The sequence below is a fragment of the Camelus dromedarius genome, chromosome 4 (assembly GCF_036321535.1).
Source record: "Camelus dromedarius isolate mCamDro1 chromosome 4, mCamDro1.pat, whole genome shotgun sequence".
In the NCBI taxonomy this organism is placed as follows: domain Eukaryota; kingdom Metazoa; phylum Chordata; class Mammalia; order Artiodactyla; family Camelidae; genus Camelus; species Camelus dromedarius.
Window position 1 is genome coordinate 72,423,853 of NC_087439.1, and position 20,378 is coordinate 72,444,230.

Genomic DNA, 20,378 nt, shown 5'->3' on the forward strand with positions numbered 1-20,378 from the left:
CCCGCCGGCCCCAGCCCCGCGCTGGGAACTGGCTGCTCTCGCCGACTCCGCCGTCCTCACGGACCTTTTCTCTCCGGGTCGTGTTTCCGGGCGGATCGTGCGAGGAGGAACGCGTTGGGGCCGGGGTTCCGAGGACTTTGAAGAGGACGGGCACGAGCAACCATGGCTGGGCGTCGCATCCCGGTACCCAGGCTGGAGGGGGTTTCGCAGGAGCAATTCATGGAGCAGCTATACCCTCAGGTGAGCCCCTCCCGCGAGACGGAACCGCCGGAAGCCAGAGGATACCCGAGCGGGTCCAAACGGGTTTCTTGCTACCCAGCGTGTGGGGACGAGGCTGCTGTCGGCTGAAGACGGCTGGTTGACTCTGCGGCCAAGGGAGAGGGCTCATGGGGGATGTTGACTGGCTCAGCTATTAAATTTTACAGAGAGAACTGCTTCACATTTTAGGGAAGCAGGATGACGGCGGAGAGCTGAATACGAGAAATATTTTGCCTAATAAGCACCTCTCGCTGCTTAGGGCGGCCTTGCATAAGCCCTATCGCGGTATCTTCTGCCGTTTCCATGGCGACTAAGGGAAATATCCACCTCCCCCGACTCTTCCCATCTTCCAGTCCGACTTCCTAAATTCTAGTGGAGGTTTCGCGGATCCCCCCTGGTGGCGCAATGAGCGCCTGTCGGTTTACTCGAGTTACTGAATTCAAAGGAGCAATTTTTCACTGCACTGAGCCGAATCCCCCGAAAAACTTCCACTGGTCTTGGATTCTAACTAACGTAGGTTCTAGTTCCCACTTTCGACTCCCTTATATGTGTAATTTGAATCTTAGTTCTTTAACCGAAAACTCAGAGAAAAATATTAAGGGGGAGAAAACTGTTTTTACTAGCAGTGCTTTGCAGAGGAATCCAGGCTTCAGAAAAACTGAGAATAAAGAGTCCAGAAGATATTTAGAGAAAAAAACCCACAAGGTTACAGTTAGTCTGTTCAAGGTAGATAGCCTCCTGCTCCCCAGCTACTTTACTTGATATTTACATCTGTAAGGGTGGTTATAGAGCTACAGTTTGAGTATCACAAGAGTCAGGAATTAGGTTTTTTCCTTCAGAAATTAGCAACCTACAGGGAGTATTCAAGTCTTCATTTATTTCGGGAACTAGTGCTAAGTGGGTTGTTGTCCTCCCCACTCCCACCGCAGGACAAGTTAGTCTAAGATGCCTTCAGGGCAGTATTGTGAAGATTAAATGATGTATGTATGTGGAAGTGTTTTGTAACATGCATAGCAAAAAGTGTTTTGCAATTTAATCTTTCCAAACAGACATAGAATACGTCACAAAGAGCATCACCGAGTTTCATAAAATACAAACATCACTCTTGTCACAATGTAATAAAAGTAGAAATTAACAACTAAATTGTAGAACAAGACTTTACTACTTGGATATACTGAAGAAAAGCTGTGAGGGGGTATAGTCCTATCAGATTTTTAAACATGTTTTAATAAGCAACAGTGTGGTACAGGTGCATGAATAGACAGACCAGAGGGGTAGAATAGAAAGTCTGGATGGAGATAAATGTCACATATATGTGTGTGTGTGTGTATGTATGTATATGTATGTGTGTGTTACATATGTATATACACATATATATACTTATGTATACACTCACACATATTTATCCAGACTCTGGATAAATTACCATTCATATGGAAATTTAGTATGTGATTGACATGACATTTTAAAAATCACTGGGGCAAAGATGAACTTCTAAATAGATGGTGCTTGGACAACTGGATAGTAATTTAGAAAATGATAAAGTTAGATTTATATCTGACACCATATATGAGAATAATCTCCAGATGGATCAGAGATAAATGTAGAAGCAGACTTCCTAAGTACTAGAAGAAAACATGGGTAAATGTCTCTGTAATCCAGTTCTGTGGAAGGGTTTTCTTAACTATGACTCAGGTATAATAAAAGAAAAGATTAAAATTTGAGTATGTAAAATACAAACTGGGAAAAATATTTGCAACATTTATTTCATTAAAGGGCAGTAAAAGCCCATGTGTGTAAAGAACTTTTAAAAATTAAGGGAGGAGGTGTCAAAAATCTGATTAAAAAGTGAACAATTGACAAAAAGATAAAAATGGCCTCTGCAACACATGAAAAGATGTTCAACTTTACTTATGAGAGAAATTAAAACTACACTGAGAAACCATTTATCTATCATGTAGACAAAAATCAAAAGGCTTTAATAATACACTCTTGGTGAGTCTGTGAAGAAACTGGCATGCTCACATTTAATGTCAAGTGGTTCAACTGTCATGGAGGGGAATTTGGCATGTCTAACAAAACTGCAGATGTGTTTCTAATATAGGAAGTCCTCTTTAGGAGGTTAATCTGGGGGTACACCTCCAACAGTATGAAAATATCTGGTGTTTATTATATTTGCACATTATTGCAAATAACCTAAAAACCTATGCATAGGATACTGATTGATTAAATTGTTTACACTGTGGTATACTAAGCCATAGAAAAGAATGAGGGAGATAATCTGAACTGATAGCAGTGATTTCCAGGATATATTTTTAGATTGAAAAAAAAAGCAAAATACAAGTGAAAATTCATAATAAGACTCTTTTCGTGTAAAAAAGAGGAGAAATAAGGAGGTATATACTATTATTTTTTATCACTTTGCAAGAAAGAAATAGAGTAACTGTAAGCTAGACAGTGAGACTGGTTATCTATAGGGGATGAGAGATTACGAGGTGGGTGAATGTAGATGTGGGGACCTTTTTATTTAATTTTGACTTTGGAGATCCCATTAATGTTTTCCATTCTAAAGTAACAGTCATAATAAAACTAACAAGCATGAGGAATAGTTCTTAAAAAATCAAACTCTAATATAGAATATAAAAGTAGCAAATAAACCTAAGTAAGGGGGAAGAAGAGAAGTAACCCCAAGTCACTTTTTTTTTCAGTGGAGGTACTGGGGATTGAATCCAGGACTTCCTGCATGCTAAGCATGCGCTCTGCCACTGAGCTTCTCTCCCATTCCCCCATCCACTTTTGAACACAGTACTTTGATTATATAGCCTCAGTCTAAAAACAAAAAGAACTGTAAACAATACTGAATTCGAGTTTGTAGGCTTTTTAAATAGTGGTATGACTTCACAATTGTAAAAGTACTTATTGTGACTCCTGAGATTGTACAATTGATTAAACATTGAGGATGATAGGAACCAGGTTTCTCACTAAGAGAAGGGAGGTTATGTATTTGTTAATAGTAAAGGTTAGAATAAATCTTGTGATATAAGATCAGAATTCAGAGGTATCAGTATTGGAAATATGGTTCGTCATACATCCATTAATTGCACTTGTGTTTGTAGTATATATGGAGAGAGAGGAATAGACATAATTATATGCATATGTGGCGTGTGTATATTTGGGGAGGAGGGAGTGAGAATATACACACCTTCATGTACTTCCTAACTCTGTCCCCTGAGAAGAACTAGAAGTAATGACACACCAATGGCAATGAACACATTGCTCCTTTCTACTTAGAGGTCAGTAAAGAAGGGTGCTTTGGATATGATCCAAAATAAAGAAAAACTTTTCACTTTAAAAACTGTGCTGGGAGAAAAGCAAAGGCCCCAGAATATCCAAAGCAAACTTGAAAGAGAACAAAGTTGGAGGACTTAAACTACCTAGCTTTAAGATTTACTATAAAGCTAAAGAAATCAGTACAGTGTGGTACTAGCACCCAGATCATGGTTTCTAACTAGCATTCCCCACTAGAAGAAATGATTATAGGGCTGGGACAGAGATGTGAAAGGATCCCGGGTTGTGTTACTTTGCCATAAAGTGTTGAAGTGCTCAGGTAAAAAGTCGTAAGAGCCAGCTTGAAGGGGCTCTTACTGGACAAATCTGGGATAATTTGAGCATGAAAATTATATCCTGTAGATTATAGCTCAGTGAATAAAATGAATGGAGAAATTAGAACTGATTTTGACTTTAGAATATCGCCTAGCACACGTAGAAGATGATAGAGTGGTTTTTTAAAATCACAGTTTTTACACTCATCATAGCAATCCTTGATTTAGGCAGTTGATAAAAATTAACATCACAATAATAGGGAAAATATTGTGTGCCACCTCCCATGTTGCACTGAGAGGGGCACAACATTCCTTCCAGAAGTGTATAACTTGAATCTCATCATGAGGAAACATCAGATACTCCCAAATTGAAGGGCAGTCTACAAAATAACTGGCCTGTGCTAGTCAAAAATGTCAAGGTCTTAGAAGAAAAAGTCTGAGGAACTGTTTCAGATTAAAAGATACAGTAATTAAATGCAATGTGACATCTCAGAAATAGGAAAAATATAAAGGCTGTTATAAAGACAATTAGCAAAATTTAGGTACAGACTTAAGTATTATATCAGTGTTAAATATAATTTTGATAAGTATTCTGTGGTTATGTAAAAGAGTGTCTTTGTTTTCAGAAAATATACTCGAATTTTAGAGATAAAGGATCATGATATCAGCAATTTACCCTGAAATAGTTCAGAAAAAAATTAAATTATCTTTAATATGTCTCTCTCTATACACACATGGTGAGAGTGAGAGCAAATGGTAAAGTAAGTGGGGCAGAATGTTAAATTAACAGCTGGTGAATCAGAGTAAATAGTATATGGGAATTCTTTATAATGTTCTTGCAACTTTTCCGTAAGTTTAGAATGGTATTGAATAATTACAAACAATATTTGATATTAAGTACAAATTTTAATCATTTGTATTTTTTGTCATACATAACACTCATGAAGATGTTTTAAATAATGTTGAGATTTCTCTTGTTCCTAAGCTTACAATGCTACTGCTGTTTTGTTTGGTTTTGTTGCTGAAATTTTGTTCTAATTATATTACATGGGTGCTCCTCCTGTTTCAGTTACAGCATAAATTACCAAAAAGTTTACGTTTGAGCATCTTGGGCTCAAGAATCATTTCTTATTTGTTTTTGTCCTTTTATTACCAAATACAACTCCTGCTATATTCTTGGTTTTCCTTAATTTTTTATTGTGTTTTTTCCACACTTACAGAGAAAGCCTCTAGTGTTGGAAGGAATTGATTTGGGGGCATGTACAAGCAAATGGACAGTGGATTACCTAAGCCAAGTCGGAGGGAGGAAAGAGGTGAAGATTCATGTTGCTGCAGTTGCCCAGATGGACTTCATTAGTAAGAACTTTGTATATAGGTATTTTCTTCTGAGGTTTACTCTGGGGATACAGATAACTTTTTTTAAACATTTAAGGTATTTTTGCATTGTACAAAGACCAAATGGCATTTCCTCATTTGTCTAGTTTGATATAATCATGGCATAGCTTACTGATTTTTAAAGAATGGCTTTTGAAAGACGAGAATTCTGAGCTTACATAATTATACAAAGACAAAGACCATTTTTAAAATAAGAGTGTATGCCCAATACCTCCTGGAGTCATGGAGGGAACAGGGCATTTTTGTAACTCGAGTTAGATTACATCTAAAGTTGGGTGTGCAGTATTCATTCAGTGCTTAATTAATTAGTTGATCCTCCCACAATAGTAATTGTTATCTAGAGTAGTAAATTCTCAGGTTTTTCTTCATAACCTATTTTGAATTTAAATGCTCTTATTTTTGGAACATTTTCTAATTCCAAATTGTTTTTAGATAAGTACAAGCTCATGTTTTTTTTCTGCCCTTTCCAGAAATATAGGACAAGTGGTTGCTATGTTTGGTATAATCTTTCATCAACTTGGATAACTTTAAAAAAAGTTCTCCTTTCACAAAATAACTTTAATGGTTACCATTTCATGCCTTGGGATCTTTAAAAGTAAGAAATACTTAAAAGCTGCTGAATGTTTAAACTTGAAAGCTTAAAGACTGTAATCTTAATCTTAAGTCTTATAGATTTAATACACTATTTATTCCCATGAGTTAATCCCTTGAATTTCATTAAAAATGTTAAATTTAAAAACAAACAACTTTCAAATTCTGAGCACGTGCAGTTCCCAGCAAATTCAGTCTATTGAAAAACCATGTCGTTCACAAAAGACTGATTTTTAAAGAAAGGTAGCTCTTACTGTTCCTTCCAGAGTTTGGAGATGAGTTAAACAGAGCTTCTAATGTCCAGGGGCATTCTTTTCTCATTAGACTTTTCCAAGCTCATATAGCAGCCTGCCAAAGCATTTCTCGGTTTTTGATCCTTTGAATATTCACCATTATAGTTTCAGTTTTTAATAGGCCATTAATTGAATTTAATTGCCATAAGTTTTTCCAAGTTGTAAGAACTTTTCATTTTTTATTAAATCACAAAAGTGGAAGAAAGTGGTGGAATGATGAGCATTTTTCAGCCTGCAGTTAATGATGTTTATTTTTCGGGGAGCCCAGTGCCTTAACAAGTGGGTATTGAAACTTCATCTTGAATTGCCTTGATATTGTGTCATGTCCTATAAACTTTTCAAAACATGTTTTTGAAGCGCATATATTATGTAATAGTTCCTAACCCAGCTTCCTCCAAGCCTTTCACTACAGCTACTAAAGAATTGCAAGATTATTTTCTTAGAGGAAGAAAGAAAATAGATCTGGTCATTTTTGGCAGTTGTCAGGGAGTAGGAAAGAGGGGAGGCATCTAGGCCAAAGAGGGGCTAGAAAGTTGAGAAATCCTACACACGTGTATCATTATTATCACTTCAGTTTAAGGTTGCATTTTTGCTTATTGAACATTTGAAGATAAGTATGTTTCCAAGTCTTAGCTTTGATTTCTTTCCTCTTACTACCTCTCACTAGTCTTCCAGAGACAGTATACTATGAAAAAAAAGAGCCTTGTGTAGTGTTGGCATTCTCATGGTCGTAGATTTTTTTTTAAGTCTGAATCTTATATAAACTTTGGTTTGCTGCTTCTACTTATCACATCATCTAGTTCCTGTCATCGTCCTGTTTTCATTGTGTATTGTACTTTCGTCATTCCTAATCTTGATTTTGCAAAGCAGCCTTTCCAAAATGGGGAGCAGGACAGTACCTAATTTTTCTTCTTCTTTTTCTAAATGTTGGTAACTACTTGCATGCTGCCATATTATTGTTATTAACCCCACCATCTGTCCTTTATCAGGCATCCTAGATTACTCATTTAAACTTCAGAACAATCTGTGAAGTAGATTTTTTAAATAATAATTACACAGATGGGAAAATGGAAGCTTGAAAGTGTTAAATAACTGACCCAGGGTTGTATAGCTTGAAATGATGGAACCAGAACTTGTACTCAAATTTCCCTGACTCCATGGAGTCCTAATGATTCTAACCCTTCTTTGATACTACCGCCCTTACCAGTCTGTGTGTCAGTCCAGACAGGTGGAACTTCTGTATCAGATGCCCTTCTTTTTGCATCTATCCTATGCATAGATAAGACCTCAAGGCCAAGGAATTTCGCAATTCATATAACCTCATTTCCCCACCTCTCAGCTTTGCTTTTGCAGAAGCTCTGACACTACCTAAGGGAGAAGGTTGCTGGAGGCAACCACATTCTGATTCTCTGGACTGAGCTACTCTATCTGCCTGTTCTTGTAAAGGTCTGAGGTTCTCTAGTTAAAAAGCAAACCCTGGAAACTACACCAATTACAGAGGTAGCTCTGGGCCAGAGAGGTTTCCACATTGTTCCCAAACTCTTCAAAGATGCTTTGCTAAGAGTGAAGGGTAAATGGTGAGGTCAGAGATGGAAAACACCGAACAAATACATTTGTTGATATTATTAGGCAGAAACTATAGTAGGAGATTGGTCTGAGTAGATGACAGACTCCTTTCTTCTCTGTTGCTGTGCTCACTCTACAGAATTATCAGCAGTGTCCTCAAATTCACATTGACACCCACTAGTTCATAATCTGTCATCAGATCCACTTAGCTTTGCAAAAGGATACAAGGCAGGAAACAGCATTCTGGCAGGATAGTATCAGTGAGAGTGCTTACACCAATCCAGGTTCTGCTTTTTGGCTCACCGAGTGACAGCTTACTTAGAAGGGCGCAAGACTAGAGGCAAGACTAGCTTTGTTAAGCCACATAGTCCACAGAAACCACTAACGTGAAACGGCTCATGAACTTAGCTTCTAGGTACATACTCAGTTACTAAATTATATTGCACACAGGGACACCAAATCCTCTGCTTCCTAACAAGTGTTTGTAGTCGATTAACAGCCCTTCTAGTCCAGATATAATTCACCAGTCAAGGGTGATTTTTATAATAAACAACATTACTTGATCTAACAGCTGATATTTCACATTTATCTTAACCCAGTATGTTTCTAGGAAAACATTGCAAGGTCATCTTACAGAGGAGAAAGGGCTAACCCTTTCTCTTCACCTCCTCAGTACAGATTTCAAGTGGAAAGACATTTGGTAGTAACAGTGAAAGGTTACAACTCTTAATCAGAGGTGTGGAGGCTGGAGTGCAGTGCAGGAGGAGAGGGGAGTGTTTTGCCTCAGATGCTTTTGAAGACTTCACTGTCTCGATGTTCCTGATAAGGTATCCTCTTCTGGCAGTGAACAGTTTTGATTTTAGAAGGTTGAAGGGATAGAATGACCTAGAGAAAAGATAGCCCTCCAGGCTCAAGAGAGATAAGGAAACAAACTTTCCTTCTATGATGTTTAGCCCTGTTCACCAGGATGACAGGAGATGGGTATTTGGGCAGAAATATTGAAGAAGAATAAAACTTGGTCGCTACTGGGTTTCTTCTTGAGCTATTCCTCAGGAGCCCTGAAATGATAGACAATGGTGCAAGAGGATGAGAGAAGTTTTGTGTGGTAGTGCCAGAAGGCAGGAAGATTGGTGAGAGGGGGAGGGACTTTGTATTCATTGGACCATTTGCCTGTTGTCTCTTCCAAAGGAGCACTAGCAGTTTGTCCCATTCATCACAAGACTTCTTGTGTCTTTTTTTTTTTTTTGCCATGATACTTGAAAATTGGTAACAATAACAGCTTGAAATTTTGTGTATTTCCAACAGCAGCTTGGAATAGGAGTATATTAACATGAGACGAATCCTTCTGTACCATATTTAAAAATCTTTAATTTTTGAAATCAAAACTTCAGACCACCTAGGTCAAGTAAGCTTACCACTAAATGAATTTTGAAAATTTAGAATTCCACATAATGGGTTATAATAAAAATTATGGATATCATAAAACAGAAGATCATATCCAACTCCAACAAGCATATATATAGAGAGAAAGAGTAACTAGAGTGTTACTAGTTGATTTATTATTACTAAGTCCAAGGATTCTTTTGCGTTTATTTCAGAACTTTACCTTTTGACAAGTTGGTCCAGAGAGCAGCTGAAGAAAAGCATAGAGAATTCTTTATTTCAGAGGTAATTGCTTTTAACACATTTTTTAAAGAAAGCATTAGTATGTATATACTAAGCTATTTTCTCAAAGAACATTAGCTATGTAAGAGCTGTAGCCTTCCATATATTGTAGCTGTGCTATTTATTAGATCCATAAGATTTTTGTGACTAACTAAATAAAATCTGTAGAGTACAGCACAGTGCCTGAGATGTAGGAACTACACACTAAATGTTAGCAATTAATATTATTTCCTTTGAAAATGTGTTGGTCTGATATGCTAAGTTCAAATACTAATGGAGAACTTTATTTTCATATCTTACTATTAGACTGTTTCTGTATTTTATTATTGTTATTATCAACATGATTTTCATTGTGTGTATTTCCTATAACATTTGTTCAGGATTAAATGCAGAAGAATTCTACTTACCTACATTATAATCCAGCTTTAAATAATTCAATTAAATTTCTTGAGATAAGGCATTGAGGCTTTTATAAATACATTTTTTAAAAAAGTTTACTGTGTTATCTCAAAAGCACATTTAAAATTGCTTTTTAAGCTTTGAATAAATCTGTTGTCTGCATCTGAGACAGCTGGGCTGGTGGTCAGTTTGGTTGCAAAAAGAGCTGCATTTTCACAGTTCTCTCATCAGGTAATGTTTACACTAGATCCACTAGTATCCCTACAAACTCCTGAGCTCTGTGATTCTATAGTATGACTAGAATGTCTACTAAAACAGTCCATTAGCTATTCCTGAAAAATGTTCTTTCACTTTTTAGCCATGCTTTAACATATGTGTTCAGTTGCCCTTTGATACTTTTCCTGTCCAAGGGAAGCAGCACAGATTTAAATAGCCATGAAATGTCAAGTGAAGTAAAAGAAATACAGACAAGATAAAGGGATTAAAGTCCAAAAATTAGGGGTTGTGTGTAAATAAGTAGAATATGGACTGTCAGTTTGGTTCTCGAGAAAGCAGGTGCTAAGATGGAATTAGGAGGGCAAAAGTTTTATTGGGGAATACCTGTGAAGGGAGAGGAGAGGATTGGGTAGGGGAGCCATCAGACAGTGATGCAGAGCCGACGGTCTCTGCGCCAGCTCAGTGTGGAACTCCTGAGCAGAATGTCTCTTAGAAGAGTCCTGTCTTGGGTAGCAGTGTCTAGGCCTTTTTCCATCTTGCTTAGTCACTGGTTGGGGCTACCCCAAGAAGAGCATGACCTTTAGTTCAAAGGGTGAGGTGGACCTGAAGGAATTAACAGCTGACAGCTGTAAGTTAATCACACTCCTTACAACTAAACAATGAATCCTTTCTTGTGGGGGGATCAGCGGTGCATCTCAGTATCTGCCACATGAATTAATTTTTTAAATCATGAATTAATTTTTGAAATCATGAAACATTAGAAGTGGTGGAAAGACCTTAGAACTTTGAAGAACAGACTTTGAAATCCATTCAGCCAGTAATAAGTCTCTGAAGCTTATTTGATATAGTACTAGTTAAAATTCTAAAAACAGTGAATCTAGGAGTTTGATTAAATTTTTGATCCCAGATGTGTATTATATTGTAAAGGTAAATAAGAAATATTTAGAAGTTTGTGTTTTAATGGTCAGTGTAGGTATAAAAGAGGCAGAGTCCTTGAGTTGGGCTGCCCCTGTGCTTGACCTGATGTATCTCAGTTCTCTGATTCTTACAGGAAATGCAGGCAGTACAATGCTTTATAATTCAAATAGTTGCCTATTGGAGCTACTCAGTGAAGTTATAAATGACAGTTTCTTAAAGCATCAACTTAAATTTACTGCTATGAAATGACATATTTCTGTTTCATACATGAGCTGACTGTTAAGGATTTGGCTTCAGAATTATGTGATCAGAGATAAGCTTAGCTTGATAAAATGCAATGTTTCAGTTTTTTTAAAAATTTATTTTTGGAAGTATAAAGTATTTTATTTAGCTTCTGTTCTGCATTTGTATTGTATTCATGAAGTCTGTTTGGGACCTCAACAGTACTCTGAGATCACGTGTGCTATACAAATGAGAATTCTTTTAAGTCTTAGGACACTGTTAAAATCCTAACTAATTTGGAATATAAAGTCTAAATTAAGCATTGTGGCTTTAGGTGTAGTATGTGTGTGCTGCCTTTAGAATTTACCTAATGCTCTGTGGATTCAGTCATTATTACAAGCAGCAAATAAAAACAGTTCTTCATATGGCCACCAGAGAGCATTAGTAGAAAGGGTAAGAAAACAACTTTTTCAAAAATGACTTAACTGGGTTAGATTGCATTCTCATATTTTTAAGTGAACACTGTTATTATTTTTCTTCGGAATATTTAAGGATGAGAAGTACTATCTTCGATCACTTGGAGAAGACCCTAGAAAGGTAAGAATTCTGAATGTAAAGAGTCATCTACTCTAATATCTCCACAATTAAGAAACTAATTCTACTGTATTTTATACAGATGGCCATTCAGCTAATAAAATATAACCTAAAATAATTATAAAGTCCTGAATAATTCATTATATAAGCTTTGATATGTATTCAGAGTCAAATTAATATGGACACAGTATTAAGTAGTGGTCTCTAAAATGATCAAGTCAGATTATATTTTTTCCCTTCATGACACCGTAATTTCGTTACCTTCTTTTAGTCTTCTCTCTTAGTAGAACCCACAGGCTTTACATAGCTGTTAACATTCAAGCTGATGACTTCTAAACTTAAAGTACTTAATATTAGAGTAAATGACAATTATATGATTCTTGCTTAAAGTAGGAAGAACTTTTCTATTAATGAAGCATATTAAGCTTAACAATAGTGATATTGTTGAATCTGCAGTCTTGTTCCGCAGTCTGTCATTCCTTCATTTGAAAGATCATGAGTGGGACATTGTGCTGTACACCAGAAATTGACACATTATAACTGACTGTACTTGAATAAAAAATAAAGAAAGAAAATTTTAAAAAAAGAAAGATCATGTGTTGACTATGACATCCTAATATTTTAAAGCAGTGAACAAACAGTTTTGCCCCATTCCTCCTTAATATGGGTTCTGTTGGCAGCCTTAGATAAAGTAACCATTATGCCAATATTGTATTTATAATTAAAGTTCTCCCTGTGTTTCTTTCAATGCAGGATGTTGCAGATATCAGAAAGCAGTTTCCTTTATTGGAAGGAGATATTAAGTTTCCACAATTCTTCAAAGAAGAGCAGTTCTTTTCCAGTGTTTTTCGAATTAGCTCACCAGGGTTACAGCTTTGGACCCACTATGATGTATGATACATAAATGAGAAATTTTAAAACTACAATAGCCCTTTAGAATTTATAGACTTAATATTCACAGTTTTAACTTTCTGTAGGCTACCCCAAAGATCTTTAACATATAATTTGTTGAAATACGAAATTTGAAAACGGGTGCTCTGCAAGGCGGTAGTATAGGAGTGAATTATTTATTTAGCTAATGCCAAAGCCTAGTTAGTTTCTCACATTTGCATTTCCCTGTGGTCTTGTTTTTAGTTCATTATATATTTACTAAATTTTATAAAGTAGTTTTTTTAAATGTGAAAAATGGGCACCAGATGAGGGGGAAAATTGTGAAAGTAGAAAAAGTGTTAAGTTTGTGATCTGTGAGGATGTTGACATACACATGACTGAATGGAACCTTTATTTAGGAGAAAGGCGGAAGCTTGTGGAGAGCCATTTCTAGTTATGAGAATTTGGGGGTATCTGAAGGTCTTAGGATATATATCCCTTGAGAATGTCAAATGTAAACTATTGAGCAGCAAGATGTGTAGAATATTGATCTTGATCATTCATTTATTCTATGGTGTTATAATTTTATTTGCTTAAATATATGCATATAAATACCTAAAAACAGTATTGTGTTTGGTTTGGTGTTGGGTGGAGAAATTTAGAAGGCTTTAAAGCAATACCTAATAGGTTTCTAAAGATAAAAGAATATTTTTAAAAATTCTAAATCAGATGTAATAAGGTTTTATAAATGCGTTGTATAATTCAGCTGAGGACCTCTTGGGAGGATTTTAACATAGCTCTATAATTAAATGAGATAGATATATAAAGTCTTAGGTTTTTTTTTTAAGATTTTATTTATATGAATGATAATGTGAGAAAATGATGTGATAATTCATACATTTTTAACTAAAGTCAATAACTTTTTAAAATTTTATGTAGTATCCCTTTATAAAGCTTTTCTTAAATTGAAAATAAAAATAAGTCAAAGAACTTCCAGTTACGCAGTTAAAAGTTTATATAAGTCAAGGGTTAGTGGTAAAAGGAGAAATGCTTAGGTAAAAGTAATATATACATAATCATGAATATATCTTGCTTAGTATATATTTTAATTCTTTAGCTGAGAAGTAGGTAGCTCTGCCTTTTTAACATTTTTCAAAATTTTTACTAATGCAGTGTACCCTTACATACATAGGAAAACTCCATTAATTAGTTCATCAAGAAAATTTGCCAAGTCACAGTCTATAGAAATAATTTGGAAATCAAGATTCACACCTATAATCAAATTATGGTTGGCTGTACGGTGGGAGGGTTTAGCGATGGTTGCAACAGCAGAACCATGTACTTTCCCAACACCTAAGTGCTAAGTGCTTTCAGTCTGTTGTCTGATGTCGGCCTTATAGCATTCCTTGACAGAGACATAAAATAGATACTTACAAAGGGAGCCTCAAATAGGTGTAGCAACATTCATTGTCATAATGGTGGGGCAAAGCAGGTCTGACTTCAGATTTCCCATGGTAAGGCAGTGCTGCCGAAATGTCTGTAATAAAGCCACAGTTTTGTTTGGAATGTAAATGTTTTCGTTGTTAAAATATTACCATGAGAGTTTTAGGTAGTGAGTCAGGTTTTTATTAAAGGATAGGATTTGCAGTTAACTGTTTGGAATACTGTTGGGTCTGTTTATTTGAATTTTAGATAACTGGTTATCATTAAGTTCTTATTTATCTTCAGGTAATGGATAACTTCTTAATACAAGTGACAGGAAAAAAGCGTGTTGTACTGTTCAGTCCCCGAGATGCCCAATATTTATATTTATCAGGTACTATTTTTTTAAGTTTGTATTTCTAAAGTCTCTTTTATTCAATTAGTCTTTTTTAGAAGTTTCTTCATTGTCATAGAAAAACTTTTTAGGGCTTCTTCCTAATTGTGATGTATTGTATTCTCCGTGTACGTATATACATGTGATGATAGGCTATCTGAAGAATGAGATTTCCAAATTATCTTAATTACTTGGATGTCAGTGGTTATAAATAAAGGCTGAGTCACTGAGAATTATCTTAGATTTTAGGAGAATAGTAATGGGTACAGTAAGTAACCATACAGAAAAAATTACTTTTTCAAATTTATATTTGTGGTTACTGTTTTTTAAAAAAATGCTAACTTTACTCAATCTATATTATTATTATTTTTTGGAACTTTTCAGGTACTAAATCAGAAGTACTGAATATAGATAACCCAGACTTAGCTAAATATCCACTGTTTTCCAAGGCAAGATGGTACGAATGTTCCCTCAAAGCTGGAGATGTATTATTCATTCCTGGTAAGAGTTCTAGACCTCAGTAATTTGCTGTTTATAACATCTGTACTCTGTCATTCATCCACTATGATTTGCAAAAGTATATTTTTTATATGTATCCTGTCCTATACAAGATGATTTTTATACACAAAATGTCTGTGTATTTAAAGTATGCTTAGGTAAATTCTTATAAAATTAAGCCTTGTTTTTCAAAGACAACCTATAAAGTAATACTATACTCTTAAGTTATTTTATTAAAAGATATTAAGCAAGATACTTTATACTGAGAAAAAATTGTACCTGGTGGTTGTTTTAAAATCTTTTTATTTTTAAAATTTACACATTGTAGAACTATGTCACTTAAGTATTTACCAAGAAATAGTAAATATATTTCAGAGCCAACACAGATTAGAGACTTTATTAAATATCAAAATGTTGTAATCTCATCATCTGTGATGTCTTTGGTATGCATTATTTTTCTGTAGTCTGAATTAGTGTCACTTAATTTCTTTAAACGGTAAATAGGCATTAGTAGTTGTTAGTAACCAGTGATCTTAACATCTATAATTGTGCAAACTGAATACCTGATTATAAAAATCATAATTAAGATTAAAGAGGTTCATTAACAAATTCTATGTCTATAATTGTATTTTCTGTATCTAAGTTAATATATTTATAATCATTAATAGCTCTTTTCAGTGATTAAGTTTAAAAAGTATTAATAAAAATATGATGATCTCATTTGGGGCTAGATTATAAATTCTTTGAGGACAAGGAACCATGTCTTGTTAAATCATTGTGTTCCCCAAAGGGCCTGATAAAATGTCCTTCCCATAGTTATGTGTAAAAATTTGATACATTGACTTCTTTTATTCATTGAAAACAACTAGCACACTATTTTTTAAATCCATTGCCATTACTTGCATTTTGGTGTTTTGTATCTTGAGAGGATGTTAAGGGCTATACGGTTTTCCCTTATTCTGTACACAACTTTAAAAAAGGAAAACAAAACAAAACCAGAAATACTGAACATTTATTTGCATGTATTTTGAAAAAAAGTGTAAGTCCCATCTTTGGATTTAAATTTAACAGAATGGTTAGCTTTGTTTCTGTTATTTTGAATAAGTAAAAAAATATTTTGAAAGAAAAAGTAGTTAGATTAAAACCATGTTTGAAAACTAGTTTGTAAATCAAAATATTTTAAGCTTTTGTTTTTCCTAGAGCCCTCTTAGAATGAGTTTGTTTCTAAAATTTGGCGTGTTGTACATCTTCCCTTCTCCCTTTCATAAGATTAGACCTCTCCTGATGTGACTGGTATTTCATCTTTACGTGGCACTGCTTTAGTATTCCTTTAGCACCTATATTTTGAAAATGTTTAGGGCTCAATTGAAAACAAAGAAGTAAACTTTCTAGTGGAAGTAAAATATTAATTAGCTATGTGATAAAAGTTTACTCATCCTCTCCACCACCAAAATATTTGCTTTAGTTTTATATACTTATTGTAAAGAAGCTGAAAAAATACAGTGATTATAATTGCATTAGAAGGATAAAACTGAGGAGGTTACAATGAATGCAAATTTAAGCAAGTTAGGAAACCATCTGCAGTTTGAACAGGAAGTCTTTGAGAATAAAAGTACTGTACTGAGTCAGAAAAGGTCAAAGATACTCAAATAATTGAAATGTTCTGTGTATAAAAAATAAATACTTTTGATGTGGTTGTGTGACTCAGGAAGTGTAAACAAGTAACACAAAACACAGCCCCAAATTATAGAACCATAAAACAAATAGAACTTTATTATGCCTTTCAAGTTAAAAGGAAAAATTGCTGCTTCCAAAGGTTTTAAATGTAGAGTTATGCTATTGACACTTTAAATTGGTTGGCAATTCATAAAAGTTAAAATGATTCTGTTAAAAGCTGGGAGTGTGCTAACGAAGGGATCTAGTTACAAGAATTATTTCTTGCATTGGCTATATGCAATTCGTGATATTTCACTGACATTTTGGGTTTTTTTTTTTTTAACTCTAGCTTTTATTTTTAACTTGTTTTTTTAAAAATTTCTCCAGCTTTATGGTTCCATAATGTAATTTCTGAAGAGTTTGGAGTGGGAGTGAATGTCTTCTGGAAGCACCTTCCATCTGAATGCTATGATAAAACAGATACCTATGGAAACAAAGATCCCACAGCAGCATCAAGAGCTGCACAAATTTTGGACAGAGCCTTAAAAACCCTGGCTGAATTACCAGAGGAATATAGGGACTTTTATGCCCGGCGAATGGTCTTACACATTCAAGACAAAGCCTACAGCAAAAACTTTGAATAAATAATGAAGTGACTGCAATGAACATAAACTTTTAAATACAGTTCAGCTCAAATATTGGAAAAGTATAATAAGATATAAATTATTTTTTAAAGATTTATTCTTTGTTGAAATAGGAAAGATAAATCAATCTTAAGACTTATAGATTAAATAAGTATCAAGGCCTGTTTGTTTGGTACCTACTTAATACAGACTGTTTTGAATGAAAGAACGCTGAGTGGGACCATTCTTTAGCTTTCAGATGCAAATAACTGAAAATCTAACTTTAAATGACCTAAACAATAAGAAAATGTGTTGAATCATTATATATGAAGTCTACTGATAAAAAGGGCTCCAGTATTTCTGTTCCAGTGATTCTGTAGCATCACCAAGAACCTCTGGTTTTTTCCTCCCGTTTTCAACCACAGCATTGGCTTCATCTTAGGGCTGGCTGCCCTCCTGGTCATGGGATGGTTGCCAGTAGCAGTTGGGGCCCTGTTCAATTTCATTTACATGCAGTGAGGAGTCAGGCAGGATGCCAGGGGCCCTCTCTTAATATGCAAAAGCTTTCCCAAGATTTGCCACCAGATGCTTGGGTCTCATTGATCTAAAGGGGCTTAGACCTGTCCATCCTTGACCCAGTCACTGGTAGAGGATATGGGTAACCCTTAGGTCATTTGGGTCTGCTGGAGCTGAAAGTAGAATCTGCTTCCTCTGAGACACATGAGGTGTATATATATATACATGGGGCAGAATGGATAGTTTTTAAAATCAGAATTCTGATAAGGAAAAAATGTGGGCAAGCACAGTGTCTACTACATTAATCTTTTGAGCTTTTTATAACATGCAGATGGCTAGGCCTCACCTTTGTGGATACTGTGTTTGGAGTTTGTCATAGGAATCATTTACTAGATCTTATAGATTGTTCTGATGCATAATCAGGATTGAGAACAACTGGATTACATGATAGTACTTTGGACTATTAGTTTTGTGTTTTGTCCAAAACAAATGTTTGCTCTTATTCTGGTCTTTCTTGGTATCCTGTGTAAGTCAGGCCTGCCCCTTTTTTCAGTTTTTGAATGTCAGAAAATATTCACATCGGTTTTCATTTATACCTACAGTTAAACTTTAACCTAATTCAAGTTTTCCCCACTAAATGTATTCCACTATTCTTTTTTAAATTAGATTTTTTTTTAAGAACGAATACATGAGAGATCCCAGTAATGTTGTCATCATTGAAGACAATAAGCCATTGTCTATGGATCTGTGCCATTCTTTGTTTTGCACCTAGTAATTATATTGCAGTGTCACTGAAGAAAGACCAAATACAGTTACTGAATATAAATATGCCCATCTAAAGCATCTGAGTACGTCAATTTAGTGCATTTTAATTACGGAGAAAATTTTCTCTATTAAAAAAGAATTCATCCACTCATACTCTGTGTTTGGAGTTGGATTAATTTCAGATATAAAAAGCAAATTACAACAAAAAAGAAAGGAAAATTATATAAAAAATTGTTCTCAACTTCTTTGGTATCTCTGGGAAGAGAGATTGAAGTTAGGGTAACAGAAGTTAGGTCTGTCAGAAAAAGAATTGGTTTATTAGCCAGATCTAATTATTAGATTTTGATCTTTGGTTATTTCTTAGGTTAACCAAAAACTTCTTTAATGATTCCTTTTCCTTAGGCAAGAAAAAGAAAAAAAAAAAAAAAACCCTGTTAGTTTGAACAGTATTTATAGTCAGCTCTTTAATAAGCCCCCTTTTTTTAAACGGTAAGAGAATCCATGCAAAATACACATGTACAGAGTAATGTAGAAAACTAGGAAGTAAAACAGATTACAATTTGGCTAATGAATATTCATTTTAATTCAGTTTATTTGGAAAATAAACTGGATGACCTTACGCAAGTTAAATGAACTTAATCTTTAAGCTTATTTTTCTCATCTTTAAAACTTGTACTTTATAAGTTGCTACAAAAATAAGTAAGATAGTTCAATGGCAGGCACATACTTGATGGCTGGTGCTAGCTTCCATTTAATTCCTCCTTTGCTGAGAGATTTAAGGTAGTTCCTGTTGCAATATTAAATTTTTATTTCTGGGGAGGAGGGTAATAGCTCAGTGATAGAGCATGTGCTTAGCATGCATGAGGTCTTGCGTTCAATCCTAGTACCTCCATTAAAAATAAAAAATACATATATAGTATCTGGAAAATGAGATGAAACCTTTGGGAAGTTTTAAAATTATTTTCCTGATCCTAATTTTTAATGTTCAGGTCTTTTATTTTAAGTGCAAAATAGTTCCATCTTTTTTGCCTGCCTGGTTAAGACCAAGTGAGATGTGTTTTTCATGTATCAAATATTACACAATATGTGTTAGCTGCAACTTCTCAAGAATTCCAAATCTTAGAATTTTATTGCTGAAAGGGATCTCAGAAATCATGTAATCAATCCAGATTGCTTAAATGATTGTCCAGGCTCACACAGATGGGTGATAGAAACTGGAATTACAGTTGTGACCAGATTAGTAATTCTCCATTCTTTCTCCCTTAAGTGTAGCTCATCTCAAATACTTATGAATATATCATATAGTTATTCTTTGGCTATAGTTAGGGCACAAAGGATTTTTTTTTTTTTTTTGCTAGCAAAACTTCTCACTGTGCTGCTTGCTACACAAAGGATAAAAGTTAAGACTAATGAACTGATGAACTAATGAACAGGTAAACAGCAAAGTGTAATATAAAAATGGAATACTATAGCCAATGAATGAGACAGGTGTAGGTATGTACTGGCAAGGTATTACCCCAAGGTAATTAAGTGAGAAAAAGGTTTGAAACTATGGGTGCAGTAATGATGCCATCCATTTGTGTTAAAGGTATACTTAAGTAAACACCTACTTGTACATGCACAGAATTATCTCTGCAAGGATACAGAAGAAACCAGTGATAGTGATCGCCTCCGAGGTTAGACAAGTAGGTGGGCAGACTGGAATCTGCAGTTATGTATTTTAATTTTTTTCTTTTTCTTGATATATATTCAAAATATTAAAAGTACATGTTTAGACTAATTACTATCTTCTCACAAACATTAACAGTATTTGCCATGGTACATAATTACATTGGAATTCTTTTTATTCAGTGGTTTCAAACTTTTCACTTTGATGAATTATCAAAACAAGGGAAACAAAATCAATATGGCTTAT

General features: G+C 34.8%; 1 protein-coding gene across 1 annotated transcript; it reads left to right on the top strand.

Annotated features, from left to right (window-relative positions):
• The first annotated feature begins 95 nt into the window (after positions 1 to 95).
• Positions 96 to 17,507, top strand: TYW5 (tRNA-yW synthesizing protein 5). Its single transcript, XM_010991947.3, has 8 exons — positions 96 to 240; positions 5,081 to 5,235; positions 9,304 to 9,373; positions 11,678 to 11,722; positions 12,473 to 12,610; positions 14,318 to 14,405; positions 14,790 to 14,906; positions 16,947 to 17,507. The coding sequence occupies exons 1-8, from the start codon at positions 163 to 165 to the stop codon at positions 17,201 to 17,203; spliced, it is 948 nt and encodes a 315-aa protein (XP_010990249.1). The 5' UTR covers positions 96 to 162; the 3' UTR covers positions 17,204 to 17,507.
• Positions 17,508 to 20,378: the final 2,871 nt, after the last annotated feature.